This window comes from Condylostylus longicornis, unplaced genomic scaffold (assembly GCF_029603195.1).
Source record: "Condylostylus longicornis isolate FDR11 unplaced genomic scaffold, ASM2960319v2 ptg000107l, whole genome shotgun sequence".
In the NCBI taxonomy this organism is placed as follows: Eukaryota; Metazoa; Arthropoda; class Insecta; order Diptera; family Dolichopodidae; genus Condylostylus; species Condylostylus longicornis.
In genome coordinates, this window is record NW_026578075.1 from 2,143,233 (window position 1) to 2,163,295 (window position 20,063).

Genomic DNA, 20,063 nt, shown 5'->3' on the forward strand with positions numbered 1-20,063 from the left:
TAAAAAAATGGACCAAAGTATCTTTGGAGGGGGTGAAGGGGGAGGGCGGGTGGAATTCTTGCTTTTTCTGGTACCCTAGAGGCAAAACTCTACCTAATGCCTTTTGTCCCATGTCTCTAGCCCTTCTAGAAGTACCCGTACTTTTTACCACCTGAGAAGTAGCTATATATATATATAATGTAAAATAGGATGGTTTTTGAAGAGTTATACGAAATATGAATAAAATATAGAATTATTAAGAGAAATTCAATGTACTGCGTAGCCTAGTGGTTAGCGTGGTTGTCTCATAGCCAGAAGGTTATTGGATCAATGCTTGCCTGGATGTTGTATTTTTCTTTTTTTGGATTATTTTAAAAATTTTTTTTTTTTATTTTGTTTAAATTTTGTATTTTATTTTTTTTTTAATATATAACAGAAAAATGTTATATAAAAGTTTAAAGAAAATTTCCAAAAAAATATTCTTATAATAGTTTGGAAAAATTCGCAAAAATTTTAAGTACATAAATATGTATGTATGTATATTTTTTTTAAAGCTTCCTGAGTAATTTTTTTTAAGCTTTCTATATGAATTTAATAATATTCAAAACTGTAGAATATATAGAAATAAATTTTAAACGCATAATTATTAAATCATGGGAGTAAACATAGAAAAATTAATTTTTCAAATAAAGAATAGGTTTAGTCAAAAACAAAATAATAATTTTATTCATATATATGTATGTATGTATGTATGAATATATGTGTGTATGTATATATGAATGGATTAGAATTGAAGATTTTGAAATTTTTCGTTCCAACATATGAACGTATGTACATATGAATGTATTAGAATCGAAAATTAAAAAAGAAACAAAAACAAAATAATAATTTATGTATGTAAAAATATATGTATGTATGTATATATGAATACATGTGTGTATGTATGTATATATGAATGGATTAGAATTGAAGATTTTAAAATTTTTCGTTCCAACATATGAACGTATGTACATATGAATGTATTAGAATCGAAAATTTTGAAATTTTGCTGTTGGAAAAATTAGAAATAAAATTATTAACACAAACACACGTTATTATGAATGTATACCTAGTTTTTTTAAAACTGCGGGTGAACATATAGAAATAAATTTCTCAAATAAAGAAAAGGTTTAGGTTAAAACAAAATAATAATTTTATTCAAATATATGTGTGTATATATAAATGTATTAAAATTTAGCATTTTACAGTTTTCCGTTTGGAACAATAAAAATAAAATTCTAACTACATACGTACATACATATATTCTGTATGTACATATATTTTTTAAAGCTTGCTGACGAAACGTAATGTTCAAAACAATAACAAATGAAATATTAATATTCAGATGTCACAAAACATCTGATGTCTGATAAAAGCTGACATTTATTTACGTTAAGATTAATTCGTTTATCCGCAACAAAAATATGTGAGATCATTATATTTTCAAATATTATTTATTTCTCGGTTTGTGTTTCTAATAATAAAAATAACGTAAAACGTATCATTTATTTCTTGGTTTGTGTTTCTAATTATAAAAAGTATAAAAGAAAAGCGTGCTTTTGTTATACAAAAATTTTTTCAGAAAATCTTAAAATAGAGCTATTTCGAGGCTAAAAAGTTCCAATGTCAGATTTTTCTGGTACCCTAGAGGCAAAACTCTACCTAATGCCTTTTGTCCCATGTCTCTAGCCCTTCTAGAAGTACCCGTACTTTTTACCACCTGAGAAGTAGCTATATATATATAATGTAAAATAGGATGGTTTTTGAAGAGTTATACGAAATATGAATAAAATATAGAATTATTAAAGCAAATTCAAGGTACTGCGTAGCCTAGTGGTTAGCGTGGTAGTCTCATAGCCAGAAGGTTATTGGATCAATGCTTGCCTGGATGTCGTCGTATTTTTATTTTTTTGCATTATTTTAAAATTTTTTTTTTATTTTATTTAAATTTTGTGTTTTATTTTTTTTTTAATATACATATAACAGATAAATGTTATATAAAAGTTTAAAGAAAATTTCCAAAAAAATATTCTTATAATAGTTTGGAAAAATTCGCAAAAATTTTAAGTACATAAATATGTATGTATGTATGTATATTTTTTTAAAAGCTTCCTGAGTAATGTTTTTAAGCTTTCTATATGAATTTAATAATATTCAAAACTGTAGAATATATAGAAATAAATTTTAAACGCATAATTATTAAATCATGGGAGTAAACATAGAAAAATTAATTTTTCAAATAAAGAATAGGTTTAGTCAAAAACAAAATAATAATTTTATTCATATATATGTATGTATGTATGTATGAATATATGTGTGTATGTATATATGAATGGATTAGAATTGAAGATTTTGAAATTTTTCGTTCCAACATATGAACGTATGTACATATGAATGTATTAGAATCGAAAATTAAAAAAGAAACAAAAACAAAATAATAATTTATGTATGTAAAAATATATGTATGTATGTATATATGAATACATGTGTGTATGTATGTATATATGAATGGATTAGAATTGAAGATTTTAAAATTTTTCGTTCCAACATATGAACGTATGTACATATGAATGTATTAGAATCGAAAATTTTGAAATTTTGCTGTTGGAAAAATTAGAAATAAAATTATTAACACAAACACACGTTATTATGAATGTATACCTAGTTTTTTTAAAACTGCGGGTGAACATATAGAAATAAATTTCTCAAATAAAGAAAAGGTTTAGGTTAAAACAAAATAATAATTTTATTCAAATATATGTGTGTATATATAAATGTATTAAAATTTAGCATTTTACAGTTTTCCGTTTGGAACAATAAAAATAAAATTCTAACTACATACGTACATACATATATTCTGTATGTACATATATTTTTTAAAGCTTGCTGACGAAACGTAATGTTCAAAACAATAACAAATGAAATATTAATATTCAGATGTCACAAAACATCTGATGTCTGATAAAAGCTGACATTTATTTACGTTAAGATTAATTCGTTTATCCGCAACAAAAATATGTGAGATCATTATATTTTCAAATATTATTTATTTCTCGGTTTGTGTTTCTAATAATAAAAATAACGTAAAACGTATCATTTATTTCTTGGTTTGTGTTTCTAATTATAAAAAGTATAAAAGAAAAGCGTGCTTTTGTTATACAAAAATTTTTTCAGAAAATCTTAAAATAGAGCTATTTCGAGGCTAAAAAGTTCCAATGTCAGATTTTTCTGGTACCCTAGAGGCAAAACTCTACCTAATGCCTTTTGTCCCATGTCTCTAGCCCTTCTAGAAGTACCCGTACTTTTTACCACCTGAGAAGTAGCTATATATATATAATGTAAAATAGGATGGTTTTTGAAGAGTTATACGAAATATGAATAAAATATAGAATTATTAAAGCAAATTCAAGGTACTGCGTAGCCTAGTGGTTAGCGTGGTAGTCTCATAGCCAGAAGGTTATTGGATCAATGCTTGCCTGGATGTCGTCGTATTTTTATTTTTTTGCATTATTTTAAAATTTTTTTTTTATTTTATTTAAATTTTGTGTTTTATTTTTTTTTTAATATACATATAACAGATAAATGTTATATAAAAGTTTAAAGAAAATTTCCAAAAAAATATTCTTATAATAGTTTGGAAAAATTCGCAAAAATTTTAAGTACATAAATATGTATGTATGTATGTATATTTTTTTAAAAGCTTCCTGAGTAATGTTTTTAAGCTTTCTATATGAATTTAATAATATTCAAAACTGTAGAATATATAGAAATAAATTTTAAACGCATAATTATTATATCATGGGGGTAAACTTACAAAAATTAATTTCTCAAATAAAGAAAAGGTTTAGTCAAAAACAAAATAATAATTTATGTATGTAAAAATATATGTATGTATGAATATATGAATGTATGTGTGTATGTACATATATATGAATGTTTTAGAATTAAAGATTTTAAAATTTTTCGTTCCATCATATGAACGTATGTACATATGAATGTATTAGAATCGAAAATTTTGAAATTTTGCTGTTGGAAAAATTATAAATAAAATTATAAATGCAAACATACATAATTATGAATGTATACCTAGTTTTTTTAAAACTGCGGGTGAACATATAGAAATAAATTTCTCAAATAAAGAAAAGGTTTAGGTTAAAATAAAATAATAATTGTATTCAAATATATATATGTACATATGAATGTAATTTTTCAAATAAAGAAAAGGTTTAGTCAAAAACAAAATAATAATTTTATTCAAATATATGTATGTACATATAAATGTATTAAAATTTAGCATTTTACAGTTTTCCGTTTGGAACAATAAAAATAAAATTCTAACTACATACGTACATACATATATTATGTATGTACATATATTTTTTTAAAGCTTGCTGGCGAAACGTAATGTTAAAAACAATAACAAATGAAATATTAATATTCAGATGTCACAAAACATCTGATGTCTGATAAAAGCTGACATTTATTTACGTTAAGATTAATTCGTTTATCCGCAACAAAAATATGTGAGATCATTATATTTTCAAATATTATTTATTTCTCGGTTTGTGTTTCTAATAATAAAAATAACGTAAAACGTATCATTTATTTCTTGGTTTGTGTTTCTAATTATAAAAAGTATAAAAGAAAAACGTGCTTTTGTTATACAAAAATTTTTTCAGAAAATCTTAAAATAGAGCTATTTCGGGGCTAAAAAGTTCCAATGTCAGATTTTTCTGGTACCCTAGAGGCAAAACTCTACCTAATGCCTTTTGTCCCATGTCTCTAGCCCTTCTAGAAGTACCCGTACTTTTTACCACCTGAGAAGTAGCTATATATATATAATGTAAAATAGGATGGTTTTTGAAGAGTTATACGAAATATGAATAAAATATAGAATTATTAAGAGAAATTCAATGTACTGCGTAGCCTAGTGGTTAGCGTGGTTGTCTCATAGCCAGAAGGTTATTGGATCAATGCTTGCCTGGATGTTGTATTTTTCTTTTTTTGGATTATTTTAAAAATTTTTTTTTTTATTTTGTTTAAATTTTGTATTTTATTTTTTTTTTAATATATAACAGAAAAATGTTATATAAAAGTTTAAAGAAAATTTCCAAAAAAATATTCTTATAATAGTTTGGAAAAATTCGCAAAAATTTTAAGTACATAAATATGTATGTATGTATATTTTTTTTAAAGCTTCCTGAGTAATTTTTTTTAAGCTTTCTATATGAATTTAATAATATTCAAAACTGTAGAATATATAGAAATAAATTTTAAACGCATAATTATTAAATCATGGGAGTAAACATAGAAAAATTAATTTTTCAAATAAAGAATAGGTTTAGTCAAAAACAAAATAATAATTTTATTCATATATATGTATGTATGTATGTATGAATATATGTGTGTATGTATATATGAATGGATTAGAATTGAAGATTTTGAAATTTTTCGTTCCAACATATGAACGTATGTACATATGAATGTATTAGAATCGAAAATTAAAAAAGAAACAAAAACAAAATAATAATTTATGTATGTAAAAATATATGTATGTATGTATATATGAATACATGTGTGTATGTATGTATATATGAATGGATTAGAATTGAAGATTTTAAAATTTTTCGTTCCAACATATGAACGTATGTACATATGAATGTATTAGAATCGAAAATTTTGAAATTTTGCTGTTGGAAAAATTAGAAATAAAATTATTAACACAAACACACGTTATTATGAATGTATACCTAGTTTTTTTAAAACTGCGGGTGAACATATAGAAATAAATTTCTCAAATAAAGAAAAGGTTTAGGTTAAAACAAAATAATAATTTTATTCAAATATATGTGTGTATATATAAATGTATTAAAATTTAGCATTTTACAGTTTTCCGTTTGGAACAATAAAAATAAAATTCTAACTACATACGTACATACATATATTCTGTATGTACATATATTTTTTAAAGCTTGCTGACGAAACGTAATGTTCAAAACAATAACAAATGAAATATTAATATTCAGATGTCACAAAACATCTGATGTCTGATAAAAGCTGACATTTATTTACGTTAAGATTAATTCGTTTATCCGCAACAAAAATATGTGAGATCATTATATTTTCAAATATTATTTATTTCTCGGTTTGTGTTTCTAATAATAAAAATAACGTAAAACGTATCATTTATTTCTTGGTTTGTGTTTCTAATTATAAAAAGTATAAAAGAAAAGCGTGCTTTTGTTATACAAAAATTTTTTCAGAAAATCTTAAAATAGAGCTATTTCGAGGCTAAAAAGTTCCAATGTCAGATTTTTCTGGTACCCTAGAGGCAAAACTCTACCTAATGCCTTTTGTCCCATGTCTCTAGCCCTTCTAGAAGTACCCGTACTTTTTACCACCTGAGAAGTAGCTATATATATATAATGTAAAATAGGATGGTTTTTGAAGAGTTATACGAAATATGAATAAAATATAGAATTATTAAAGCAAATTCAAGGTACTGCGTAGCCTAGTGGTTAGCGTGGTAGTCTCATAGCCAGAAGGTTATTGGATCAATGCTTGCCTGGATGTCGTCGTATTTTTATTTTTTTGCATTATTTTAAAATTTTTTTTTTATTTTATTTAAATTTTGTGTTTTATTTTTTTTTTAATATACATATAACAGATAAATGTTATATAAAAGTTTAAAGAAAATTTCCAAAAAAATATTCTTATAATAGTTTGGAAAAATTCGCAAAAATTTTAAGTACATAAATATGTATGTATGTATGTATATTTTTTTAAAAGCTTCCTGAGTAATGTTTTTAAGCTTTCTATATGAATTTAATAATATTCAAAACTGTAGAATATATAGAAATAAATTTTAAACGCATAATTATTAAATCATGGGAGTAAACATAGAAAAATTAATTTTTCAAATAAAGAATAGGTTTAGTCAAAAACAAAATAATAATTTTATTCATATATATGTATGTATGTATGTATGAATATATGTGTGTATGTATATATGAATGGATTAGAATTGAAGATTTTGAAATTTTTCGTTCCAACATATGAACGTATGTACATATGAATGTATTAGAATCGAAAATTAAAAAAGAAACAAAAACAAAATAATAATTTATGTATGTAAAAATATATGTATGTATGTATATATGAATACATGTGTGTATGTATGTATATATGAATGGATTAGAATTGAAGATTTTAAAATTTTTCGTTCCAACATATGAACGTATGTACATATGAATGTATTAGAATCGAAAATTTTGAAATTTTGCTGTTGGAAAAATTAGAAATAAAATTATTAACACAAACACACGTTATTATGAATGTATACCTAGTTTTTTTAAAACTGCGGGTGAACATATAGAAATAAATTTCTCAAATAAAGAAAAGGTTTAGGTTAAAACAAAATAATAATTTTATTCAAATATATGTGTGTATATATAAATGTATTAAAATTTAGCATTTTACAGTTTTCCGTTTGGAACAATAAAAATAAAATTCTAACTACATACGTACATACATATATTCTGTATGTACATATATTTTTTAAAGCTTGCTGACGAAACGTAATGTTCAAAACAATAACAAATGAAATATTAATATTCAGATGTCACAAAACATCTGATGTCTGATAAAAGCTGACATTTATTTACGTTAAGATTAATTCGTTTATCCGCAACAAAAATATGTGAGATCATTATATTTTCAAATATTATTTATTTCTCGGTTTGTGTTTCTAATAATAAAAATAACGTAAAACGTATCATTTATTTCTTGGTTTGTGTTTCTAATTATAAAAAGTATAAAAGAAAAGCGTGCTTTTGTTATACAAAAATTTTTTCAGAAAATCTTAAAATAGAGCTATTTCGAGGCTAAAAAGTTCCAATGTCAGATTTTTCTGGTACCCTAGAGGCAAAACTCTACCTAATGCCTTTTGTCCCATGTCTCTAGCCCTTCTAGAAGTACCCGTACTTTTTACCACCTGAGAAGTAGCTATATATATATAATGTAAAATAGGATGGTTTTTGAAGAGTTATACGAAATATGAATAAAATATAGAATTATTAAAGCAAATTCAAGGTACTGCGTAGCCTAGTGGTTAGCGTGGTAGTCTCATAGCCAGAAGGTTATTGGATCAATGCTTGCCTGGATGTCGTCGTATTTTTATTTTTTTGCATTATTTTAAAATTTTTTTTTTATTTTATTTAAATTTTGTGTTTTATTTTTTTTTTAATATACATATAACAGATAAATGTTATATAAAAGTTTAAAGAAAATTTCCAAAAAAATATTCTTATAATAGTTTGGAAAAATTCGCAAAAATTTTAAGTACATAAATATGTATGTATGTATGTATATTTTTTTAAAAGCTTCCTGAGTAATGTTTTTAAGCTTTCTATATGAATTTAATAATATTCAAAACTGTAGAATATATAGAAATAAATTTTAAACGCATAATTATTATATCATGGGGGTAAACTTACAAAAATTAATTTCTCAAATAAAGAAAAGGTTTAGTCAAAAACAAAATAATAATTTATGTATGTAAAAATATATGTATGTATGAATATATGAATGTATGTGTGTATGTACATATATATGAATGTTTTAGAATTAAAGATTTTAAAATTTTTCGTTCCATCATATGAACGTATGTACATATGAATGTATTAGAATCGAAAATTTTGAAATTTTGCTGTTGGAAAAATTATAAATAAAATTATAAATGCAAACATACATAATTATGAATGTATACCTAGTTTTTTTAAAACTGCGGGTGAACATATAGAAATAAATTTCTCAAATAAAGAAAAGGTTTAGGTTAAAATAAAATAATAATTGTATTCAAATATATATATGTACATATGAATGTAATTTTTCAAATAAAGAAAAGGTTTAGTCAAAAACAAAATAATAATTTTATTCAAATATATGTATGTACATATAAATGTATTAAAATTTAGCATTTTACAGTTTTCCGTTTGGAACAATAAAAATAAAATTCTAACTACATACGTACATACATATATTATGTATGTACATATATTTTTTTAAAGCTTGCTGGCGAAACGTAATGTTAAAAACAATAACAAATGAAATATTAATATTCAGATGTCACAAAACATCTGATGTCTGATAAAAGCTGACATTTATTTACGTTAAGATTAATTCGTTTATCCGCAACAAAAATATGTGAGATCATTATATTTTCAAATATTATTTATTTCTCGGTTTGTGTTTCTAATAATAAAAATAACGTAAAACGTATCATTTATTTCTTGGTTTGTGTTTCTAATTATAAAAAGTATAAAAGAAAAACGTGCTTTTGTTATACAAAAATTTTTTCAGAAAATCTTAAAATAGAGCTATTTCGGGGCTAAAAAGTTCCAATGTCAGATTTTTCTGGTACCCTAGAGGCAAAACTCTACCTAATGCCTTTTGTCCCATGTCTCTAGCCCTTCTAGAAGTACCCGTACTTTTTACCACCTGAGAAGTAGCTATATATATATAATAAAGTTAAGCATTCTGAAGATTTTTCTATAAAAACAAGTTTGTAGAATACCAAATTTCACTCTGCCGAAACGCAATATTTTTGATTATCTGATTGATATTCTGGGAGAAAATATATTTAAAATAGTAGCAAAGATAATAAAAGTTAAAATTCTGATACAATATGGGTTTCTCAAGAAGTTAAAAGTTGGAACCAAAAATTTAGGTTAACTTTCCCATATAAGAGTCAAAAGAAATTTTGTAAAAGCATATAGAAGTAGACATGAAATTTTGATTAATCTAAACTCTAAAAGTGTTATAAAAATTGAGGCCTGCTTGATTAGTACTGCTTATAAATTTCTTATACTAATAATTTAACAGAACATACATTCGTGCGTAAAACACTAGTGACAATTTTTAACAATTTTACATAACGTAATGCCCAAGAATTATATTCAAAGTCAAATGAAAAATTGATTTCGTAAGTTTTTTTTAGTTGTGCTATCTCTGTGTCAAAGCTTCTGTCAAAATTATTTTTTGTGTTGACCTCAGTATTTGTACTCTAAATTTAAAAAATATTAATAATAATCAGCTTATAATTTACTTGTTTTCAATAATGACGTGAAATATTTGAATAAAAAACAAAAGTTTGATTTGGCTTTTGTTCCACCAATTGAAAATTGTCCCTTTTTTGAAAATAATTTCGTATATTATTATGCTACCAGTTTTTTTTCTCTTAAAGTTAAAATTCAATCTTTTGAAGAAATATTAAATTGATGCCAAGTGAGAAGAAAGTGAGTAACTATCATATACTTGTATAATGTAATTTTCAAATGAGAAGAATTATTCCGTATTGCATATCTCGTTTTTTTCTAAAATGTATACAAAATTTATTCACTTTATTTTTTAAGACTGCCCGTCACAGTCGGTAATTTGAAAAAAATTCAAAAATCCAATTGAAAAAATGGGTAATCTTGTAGGAAAATTAAATATACATTAGAAAAGGGAAAACTAATCGCGATAGCCATCCATGCCAATCCACAATTATTAAACATAAATAGAAAATTTACGGTTATTTTTAAAAATTTTCAAAAACTTTATTCTTTTTGATAAGAAAAATATTAATTTTCAAACAAAACATTACTAATTTCCTTTCTTTCAAGCTACTTGCATATATTAATAACAAGTTTGTGTTTGAAAGACAAGTGAAAAAATAAGAAATCAAGAAAAAATCTTTAAAACACTCTTTTGTAAAATGGCATTTTCGACTTAAAATTAAGAAGAATAGAGTGGGTACGTATATATGTAAATGTATTTATATAGATACATACAAATTTTCAAACAGATTTCAGTTGATTGAAGTTGAACTTTTTTAACACCTTATTCTTACCATAATATTTGTAGCTTTCTCTTAACATTTTTATTTTTCTAACAAAATTCCTAGCTACATTTTATTTGTTAAGAGAATATTATAGTTTCTTCAACACATAGTTTTTTTTCTGTCTTATTCGTCGCTTACTTTAACTAAGAAACTTAAAATGAAAAATCAAAAAATACGTAAAAACTGGTTTAAAATTAAAAGATGCTTTTTAATTATAAAAATAACATCAAAAGCGAATTCTAAATGAAAAGAGTTAGCACACTTAATAATAAAATATATATAAATATAAAACACATATATATATATATGTATATGTATGTCAATGTGTTATACACACACATACACATCTGCATGAATGACTATGAAAGAGGAAAAATAAAAAATAAAAACTTTGTAAATAGATCTAAGACGTCCAGTTTGCTAACAGAATTCAATTAAATGACGGTAAGAACACTTTGTAATGAAACAAGTTTTTTTATTTATTATAATTTTTTATTTGTAGGTGAAAGAGAAAGATGTCAATTAAAATAAGTTTATATTCACTTCTAATTTATTTAAATTCAATTCCATTTGGGATTCAAACCATTGATTCATGTGATAATCTTGCTTGTGCACCTAGTGTTTCAAAATGTTTACTTATGGAAAGTTGTAAATGCTCACCAAATAATGCTACTTGTTGTGATGAATGTAAAAAATGTTTAGGAATGAAATTTGAAGAATGTTGCAACTGTTTAGGTAAGAAATATTATAATTTATGAAAATAAAATAAGAAGTTTTTTCTTTATAAGCTTAATATATACATATGTAAATATATACATGTATACACCTACGATGAAGCTGTTTGTAAAAATTTTGTAGGTTTTATTTATTGCCCTGTGCTTTTAAGATAATTTGTACCTTTGCATATTGGGCTAATACTCGTATATACATATTTAATTATATTTATTACCTAGTTACATACATTTTTGTATATAAATTTGTATAGATTTATACATGTATGTTCGCATTAATAAATATCGCGTAATATGAATTCTAAAAATTTATGTTTACATTTCAATATAGAACAATGAAATTCTTTTCCAAATTGAGATTTATACCTTTTATTTTACAATAATTGACATTTATTTTAATATTATTATAAACGAGTTATTAACATCATAAAACTAATTTATTTATATTTTCAATTTGTTTTTTGAGAATGGTAAATTTGTCATATAATATATGTACATGTAACCATTCTATTTTATAAATTTTACATTGCAAATAAAATGAAATAAAATTCTTGTGCTCCAAAATATAATTGTTACCGTTAATTTTTTATAGATATGTGTCCGAGGGGTGCATTTAAAAAACGTCATTCACAAGTGGAAGAATTTGAAGGAATCCCGGATCTATTCAATGCATTAACAGCTGAGCCTGAACCAGAAAAATGGACAACAATTGTGACACCAATCGACTTAGATAGACGACTTTCGGAATCAAAACCTGAGATTAACAATCATTTAAGTACGTATATTGACAATAGACTAAATATTAAAATTTAAAACTTAAATCAAAAATATTTTACATACATACCTTATAAATCTAATCTATTTAAATTATAAATATGTGTACAAAAGTGTTATAGCTTGGCAAGCTCAAGTATTTTCAGAATTTAAATTTTGTAAATATTCTATAAGTTTCTATCTTAAGTCTTTCATTATATGATTCAATTCATCCTATATAAGTATTTTAACTTTTATAAAAAAAATATCTCATAGCAAAGAAATTAATATTCTATGAAAATTTTGTTTAGATAACAACTTTTTTGTGGAGGATGCTAATGGATTAAATCAGTCACAATTAGGTTTCGTAAATTGTACTGTAGTATATTTTAGGCAGTGTATGTCATTGAATAAGTGTAAAGAAGTTTGCGGAACAATGGGAGCTCGTGGAAGCAGGTAAATATTTTTAATTATCATAACTTATCTGTCTATATTACGTACATACATTTCTCGACAGATAGGGTTGTGTTTATCAACAGAATCTCGTAAACGTTCAGTTCTAACAAAATGTTAAAATTTATAACATTTTATTTCATGTTAAATCAATTGTAGCGTTTACATAAGTAAATTATCAAAATTTGTAATAAAAGAAATTCGATTTAGGAAAAAATTGAAATGAATGCATATTTAATGGATAAAATATAAATAGATGAAAGAGATAATCTCATTAATTGTGAAGTTTCAGGCCGTTTAGCTATAAATATATACGTACCTTAATGCTATATAAAATTATGTTTCTTGGCCAATAAAAATATTTTTCATCATTTTTCTAATATGAAAATATTGAAGTATGATCTGTTGGCCTATATATGTTTGCAAAATATACAAACACATTTATACAGATATTTATTTTTCTTTGATTACATGCATGTGTGCTTAACATAGAATTGAAGTTTTTACGTACAAATTGTCACCTAAGAAGCCTTATATTTTTTTTTTACTAAAATTTCTTTAGTTTTAAATGATACGCATTTGTTATTTTTAGATGGTTTATTGATGGTTGCTGTGAATGTGTTGGGTCAACATGTTTAAATTTTGGAATCAATGAAAATAATTGTGCTGCATGTCCAGATTATAAAAAGGATTCAAATAGTCCAGAATGGTCAGTTGAAGATTATGATGATATAGACTTAATAGATTCCAATATCTAATAAAATTATCTGTATAAGAAAATTTTTAATTCTGCAACGGCAATATATTTTTGTTCCATAAAGCAAGTGCAATAAAATAAAAAATTAAGTTGAACTTTTAAAATAACCTAAAATTTTTTTCAAAATTTACTTACCTTTTAAAAACTATATGATGTATATGAAAAATTTTCATATATGTACATATGTATGTACATACACATTAATATATGTTATAATAAAAATTTATTTATAATAGAAAGTTTAAAAAATAAAATTTTCTTTAAAAGTCTTAAGAAATGAAGATAAATTGCAGAATCTGAAAACTTCACGTCGTCATAACTCACACAAAATGGATCTAAATTGCCTTACTAACGGGTGAATCTAATATCGCGAACTTACTACTAATGAATTTAAATACATTTAGGGCTTAATTTTTAAATTTAAAGAAAAAAGCAGAATAAAAATTTGAGCGTATTCCCATTTACCTAAACATAATTTCATTTTCATTTAACTTAAATGTATGTTCAATTTATTTCTTAATTAGTTCGCTATATATATACAACCTAATTTCAAGCTAATTTTTCTCAGATTTTGGCCAGAGTTGCCATTTTTTTATAATAGTAATTTTCATAAAAACAATACAGCTAAAGAATAACTGCAAAACGTAATACTAGAAAAACATAACAAAAACATAAAAATATATATACATATATATATATATATATATTTTTTTTTAATTATTTATATGTTTTCAAGCTAAAATTCTATTTTCCATGAAGCGCAACAAATATTTTGTTTAGTGTAAAAACAGAAGCGGTGAACTGCCACGGTGCATGGTTTCCTTACACAGAACAACAACGGAAAAACAAAATCAACTGTTCAGTATTTTGCACGTGGAAACACAAAATGTCAAAAAAAACCATTGTAAAGCAGGATTTACTGCTCTCGCCTAATATACAACCGTAATTTTGCTTCATTGACGCCAGTCCCTTTAAATGATTTTTGACATTTCACCTCGGGAAATCTCTCTCGTTCTATTTTCTCCTTTACTTTTCCTTAGTATTACGTGATAAAATCGCTTCTCAATTGTAATTTTTCGCCACATAAATAAAGCTGTCTAACAGCTCAAACTAACATTTTATTTTTTCTTAAACCAGCTGAATTGCGTAATACTGCAATTCCGATATCGGGGTGTATAAATGGTATTAAGGATTGGCAAAGTATATTGGGGTCACCAAGGCTTTCGTCGAAGGGTGCAGTTATTTTACTGTCAGGTTTGTATGGAACACATGCACATATAATATATATGTACCTATTTAAATTAAATGTTACAATCTCGTCGTTTTTTATGCAGCGTAGAAATAGTAAATTTGGTTATTATTTTTGTTGAATTTGAAATTTTAAGGAGAAGTTAAAACTGGTGGCAAATTTTTATCAGTCTACTAGTTGACTTGAATCAAGAAAATTGAAATTATGAGAATTTATTTTAATGCAAAAAAAAAAATTATGTTCTTGCTTTACTAAAATTACATTTTTTAATATACGAAAAAAAAATTGGTATATAATAACATTTTCTATAAGTTCTATTGATAAATATTCAGAAATCTGTAGTATACGTATATTTTTGGAGCAAAAATTTGAAAATTAATTTGATTTTTTTTATTTTTTATTTTTACTATACGACAATTTTCGATAATTTTTTAAAACTTACTTTTTCGAATGATATTAAATATGTATAAGCATGCGCTCATAAATTTTTTAAATAGTTTTGAAATTTAAATTTTTTTAGAATAGGTTTAATTAATTCTTAATCCAATAATTTTCAATAACTTATTTCGACTAACCTAAATACAAGTCTAAACTGTTTATTCACATATTATCATTATATTTCAAAATAAGCGTGTTACTTTTTAGTAATGTTTATTGGTTCCAATTTCAATCGATAGATATCGCTGATTAGACATGCTCATCGTGCAATAAACGTTTTTACAGAGTTGCCAATTGCCAAATTTGACGGCTAGTTGTCATTTTAACAAATCTATATGGTAATAATCATTGACATTTTATGACATAACATGTCGAATGTCGAATGAAACTGCAAACATATTATAAGCAGTTTTATTAGAGCCATCGATTAGTGTTTTTGGTAATTATAAATTTTGTGTTTTGTATCGGTATTTAATTTAATCCGGTAAATATCTAATTTTAACTTGAATTCCATTCTTAAAAACCTGCAGAAAGCTTGAAAAAAACCAAATAAAATGGAACGAAAGGAACAATTGTTAATTATTGACCCACCTTCGGAGCTAAAATTTCGTGGTATGTATGTATTTCCAGCTCAGCAAAGATATAACATAAAATGGGCAAATCAAAATTAATATTTCAAAAGTTTTAACAATTTGGAAAGCTTAATATTATTTCAAAAATGCTTTATAATAATTAGTTTCTACTATTATTGACGACCATTCTGATATAATACTTATAAAAAAATCGATTCTCATAAGAATATTGGAAAATGTTAGAGAAAATGATATTAAATGCGCTTGTAAAGTTTTCGTTATATTAAATTAGTTGCTTATATTGAGTTAAAAAAAATATGGACTCGTTTGATGTTAATCATATTAAATAAATTTCAGTAAGAGTTTGAACAATATATTTGTAATAAAAAACAGCGTGCTATTTGTTCTAAAAAAATATTTTTCACCAAATTAAAAAATAAAATATCCTAAGCCAAAACATTGGTCGAAAGTGTTTGTGTAAATTTCTACTGAGCAAAAATAAAATTATAAGTAAAAATGTGTAAATTGAACTTTGTACTTCAAATGTATGAAAAAAAGATAAACTGCAGGCTTTGCATCGATTTAAATAGGCTTGCAAAATTAGAATGACATACTTCCAAAATTACTCTTAAAATTTAATAAGAAATTTCAGGTTTGAGAGTTCAATGAAATTTAGAGCAGAAATTGCTCAATCATTTCTGTGTTTGTTAGAATTTATTTATAGAAACGCCAAAGCTATCTACATTACGAATCCTTCATAAAAATAGTTCATATTTCATTGAAATTTGTAAATGGTGAACAAAATATCTAGTTTATATAATAATTTGATAAAATCATAAATTCGCGTACATTTTCAATTTTCTTATGTAAATATGTATGAATTTATAAAATTTTTTAGAGAGTTTGCTTATTACTACCACAATGTTTTGACTTCTTTCTAGGTCCATTTATAAGACCGGTGGTAACTGTTATGAAGTTGACGAATCCGACGGATAATACTATCTTATTTAAAATAAAAACAACTGCTCCAAGGAAGTATTGCGTACGCCCAAATTTCGGTGCTGTTAAACCTCAATCTCAAACTGAAGTTGAAAGTAAGTTACTTTTTTGCTAATATTCATTAATCAATCCACATATATTTTATTAACCAATCCACATTTTGAAATTAATATTATACAGTTATTATTGTAGTGATTAGCTATTGTTAATTAATTTTTTTGATTTTTAGTTTGTTTACAAGCCAGTTTTATCTTCGATCCTAGTGAAAAAAATAAACATAAATTCATGGTTCAAAGCTTTGTCGTACCCGATGGAGCCGTGGATCCTTTAAAACTGGTAATTTCAAAGCTCTTAGAAAAGTTTCTATAAAAAAGACGTTAATATATTTTAAAAATTCATTTATTAGTGGAAAGAGGTTAAACCAGAACAATTAATGGATACTAAGCTAAGATGCGTTTTTGAACTCCCACCAGAGTGGCCTGCTGGTGAGACAGTTGGTAATTAAAATCTTTTGTCAATTTTGAATAGAGTATTATATCAATATATATTTTTTTAAGCTCAAAAAGAAGAGGTAAATGCGGAAGCTGAAATAAAAACTATAAGTGACGACAAGGTAACTAAAAGCAGAAAAATTCTTTAATAGATTTTCAATAACTTTGTTTTTTAAGGTCAAAGATTATCGAGATGAATATGTCAAGGCAACTTTAGAAATTCGGCAGCTACGAGAAGATGAAAGTCAGTTGCGACAAGAAAACTTAAAGTTGAAGGTAAATAAGTTATTTTCTTTGGATATACGATATATATTAAATCTGAATTATATTAACTTTAAAATACACATGTAATGAGTCATAATTTCTGTCAATTTCCATCAGTATAAAAGCTCTTAGCGATTTTAACATAAAAAACTCAATTTTTTAAGATTTCGTATGTCGTTTATGATTAAGATTAAAATAGTACTATTTAGAAGCAGTAATATATAATATGTATTCGGTAAACTTCCTTGTTAAGTACAAAGATGAATACGAGCAAGTTATATTAAAAATTAGTCACAATTAAACTATAAAATTAAAAGATTAAACTAAGTATCTAAAACCTATTGCTGATATGGAATTTATTTCTGTTACCGATATCCGTTTTTCGAACTGTTTTAATTCTAAATATTGAAAATAGTTTTACAATTTTTTTGTAAGTTGTATTTTTTAACTGTACAGAAAACTGTATTTTTTAACTACAGAAAATGAAGCTCAAATCGTCAAAAACAGAAAAGAAACCCTGGATCAACTAAAACCTTTAACAAAAATCTGCGTGTTAAAGTACAGTCGCTCGTTGGAAAAATTCATGGAAAATCCGCAATTTTATACTCCAGTTCCAAAAAAGTTCCAAGACGATGTATAAAAAGATAAATTTTTTTAAATGCTTGTTAGCTAATACACCAAATTTATTTATTTTTTGCTTAAGATTTAAGCTTTATATTTCTTGCTTGCGATTGAGTGTTTCAAAGATTCACAATCTCTTTCGACACATCTTACCGATATCCTGAAAAGCCCATCTTTTTTTTCTCTCCGATACGTATAAACGCATAGTACAAATCATTTGTCTTTCGCTTTTGTTTAAAATAATCCATTTTTATTAAAAAAAACTTAAATTATATCCATTTTATAATTTAAAATGTTACGCAAAAAAGATAACACTTTACAAATTAAATATAATAAATACACTTGTAAAATTAATGTTCTAACTATATATTGAAATTTAAAACTAAATACATATATTTTTTATTTTGCTAATAAAGGAGCAGTTATTGAAGAATGCCACTGCTGATGTGATGCAAAAAAAACAACAAACATCGCCTTCATCAGTACCATACCAAAATGCTTATTCGCCGCCACAATTAGGACAACAACCAGTTCCAGTTATGTATATAGCTATTGCAGTTATTATGGCAATATTTGGTTTGTTGCTTGGAAAGTACATGCTTTGAATCATTTAGATTTATCCTGCAAAATATACTTAATAAGATAACATAAAAAGAGACATTGTGTTTATATAATATGTGTGTATGTGTATGTATAATTATGTTTAATATGAATATTATTGTATGCACATAAATTAACATTAATTTTACATTTTTGCGTATATATGTATATATAAGTATAAATATTCCATATTTATATATCTATACCTATTATACATATATACGCAAATGTGTACATGAATGTACATACATGATATGCAAAACATATGCAAAAAATAATATTAAAACATAAATGCATATTTATATAAAGTACATTTAGAAATCAGTTTTATTTATTTTATTTGAGTATCATATACTTTTAAATATTTTGTGAACATTAATTTGTCAACCAAATAATCTGTAGCAGTTTATCACACGTCGTCAACTCAAAATTTTAATTATCGCAGTTAATTTTTTTTTTTTATTTGTCAAATACAGCGAAAAAATATTTCTATACAATTATATGAAATATATGTATAACTAAAATATAATTTACAAGAAAAAAAACTTACAAAACCTAAAATAATAAGCTATCATTATAACAATTATTAATGATAATATTTATTGTCGCGAATAGTAATAAAAATGGCATTTACAAAAGGGTATTTTTAATTCGAATTAGTTTTCTTTTGCTTCATTTTGGTCTATTTAGTTTAATTTAAAAATTAATTTTTAATATCAAATCAATTTTGTTTACTTGCCATAAAATATTTTTCGGTTTAAAACAAGCTTAAAACTTCTCCGTTTCTAAACAATATTAATTTCAAAAGTAAATTTCTATCGTAATATTAATTTATAATAAAATCAGAACAGTTTTGTTTAATGGTATATTTAAAAAAAAAAAATACCTCGACTTTTCTATTATTTTGCAAAATGTACTTACTTAGACATAAACAGAAGAAATTCGCACTGTTAATTTCGTTTCCACAAAGTCAAGATTATTTCAAGAATAAAGAAACATTTTTAGTTCTTCTTTTGGTTCATCTATCAAAAAAGTTTTGAAATAAACTTATAAATTAAATTATTTAAAAAAATTTATTTCTATTTAAATTATATTTTAAATTTAAAAGTTTGATTTAATAAAAAAAAAAAACCAAATTAAATATCAAATATGTAAATTAATTCAAATTTGAAATATAGTAGTTAAAATAGTATTGCTGAATAGGTCAAGTTGATATTAGACCTGCATTTTTTTAG

At 24.4% G+C, this 20,063-nt stretch overlaps 2 protein-coding genes across 2 annotated transcripts; both read left to right on the forward strand.

Moving 5' to 3' along the window:
• The first annotated feature begins 11,204 nt into the window (after nt 1-11,204).
• On the forward strand, nt 11,205-13,701 carry LOC129614375 (protein twisted gastrulation-like). Its single transcript, XM_055528950.1, has 5 exons — nt 11,205-11,344; nt 11,403-11,635; nt 12,224-12,406; nt 12,696-12,840; nt 13,430-13,701. The coding sequence occupies exons 2-5, from the start codon at nt 11,416-11,418 to the stop codon at nt 13,593-13,595; spliced, it is 714 nt and encodes a 237-aa protein (XP_055384925.1). The 5' UTR covers nt 11,205-11,344; nt 11,403-11,415; the 3' UTR covers nt 13,596-13,701.
• Nucleotides 13,702-15,650: 1,949 nt separating this feature from the next.
• LOC129614261 (vesicle-associated membrane protein-associated protein B-like) lies at nt 15,651-18,984 on the forward strand. The gene is made up of 8 exons (XM_055528775.1): nt 15,651-15,720; nt 15,812-15,893; nt 16,795-16,947; nt 17,082-17,188; nt 17,259-17,349; nt 17,410-17,465; nt 17,521-17,619; nt 18,645-18,984. The coding sequence occupies exons 2-8, from the start codon at nt 15,836-15,838 to the stop codon at nt 18,831-18,833; spliced, it is 753 nt and encodes a 250-aa protein (XP_055384750.1). The 5' UTR covers nt 15,651-15,720; nt 15,812-15,835; the 3' UTR covers nt 18,834-18,984.
• The last annotated feature ends 1,079 nt before the right edge of the window (nt 18,985-20,063 follow it).

Coding starts and splice junctions, on each gene's coding strand:
- LOC129614375 (XM_055528950.1), top strand. CDS start 11,416: ATGTCAATTAAAATAAGTTTATATTCACTTCTAATTTATTTAAATTCA. Junction 11,636..12,223: donor AGAATGTTGCAACTGTTTAG/GTAAGAAATATT, acceptor AATTTTTTATAG/ATATGTGTCCGAGGGGTGCA. Junction 12,407..12,695: donor TGAGATTAACAATCATTTAA/GTACGTATATTG, acceptor AATTTTGTTTAG/ATAACAACTTTTTTGTGGAG.
- LOC129614261 (XM_055528775.1), top strand. CDS start 15,836: ATGGAACGAAAGGAACAATTGTTAATTATTGACCCACCTTCGGAGCTA. Junction 15,894..16,794: donor TTCGGAGCTAAAATTTCGTG/GTATGTATGTAT, acceptor ACTTCTTTCTAG/GTCCATTTATAAGACCGGTG. Junction 17,620..18,644: donor AAGAAAACTTAAAGTTGAAG/GTAAATAAGTTA, acceptor TTGCTAATAAAG/GAGCAGTTATTGAAGAATGC.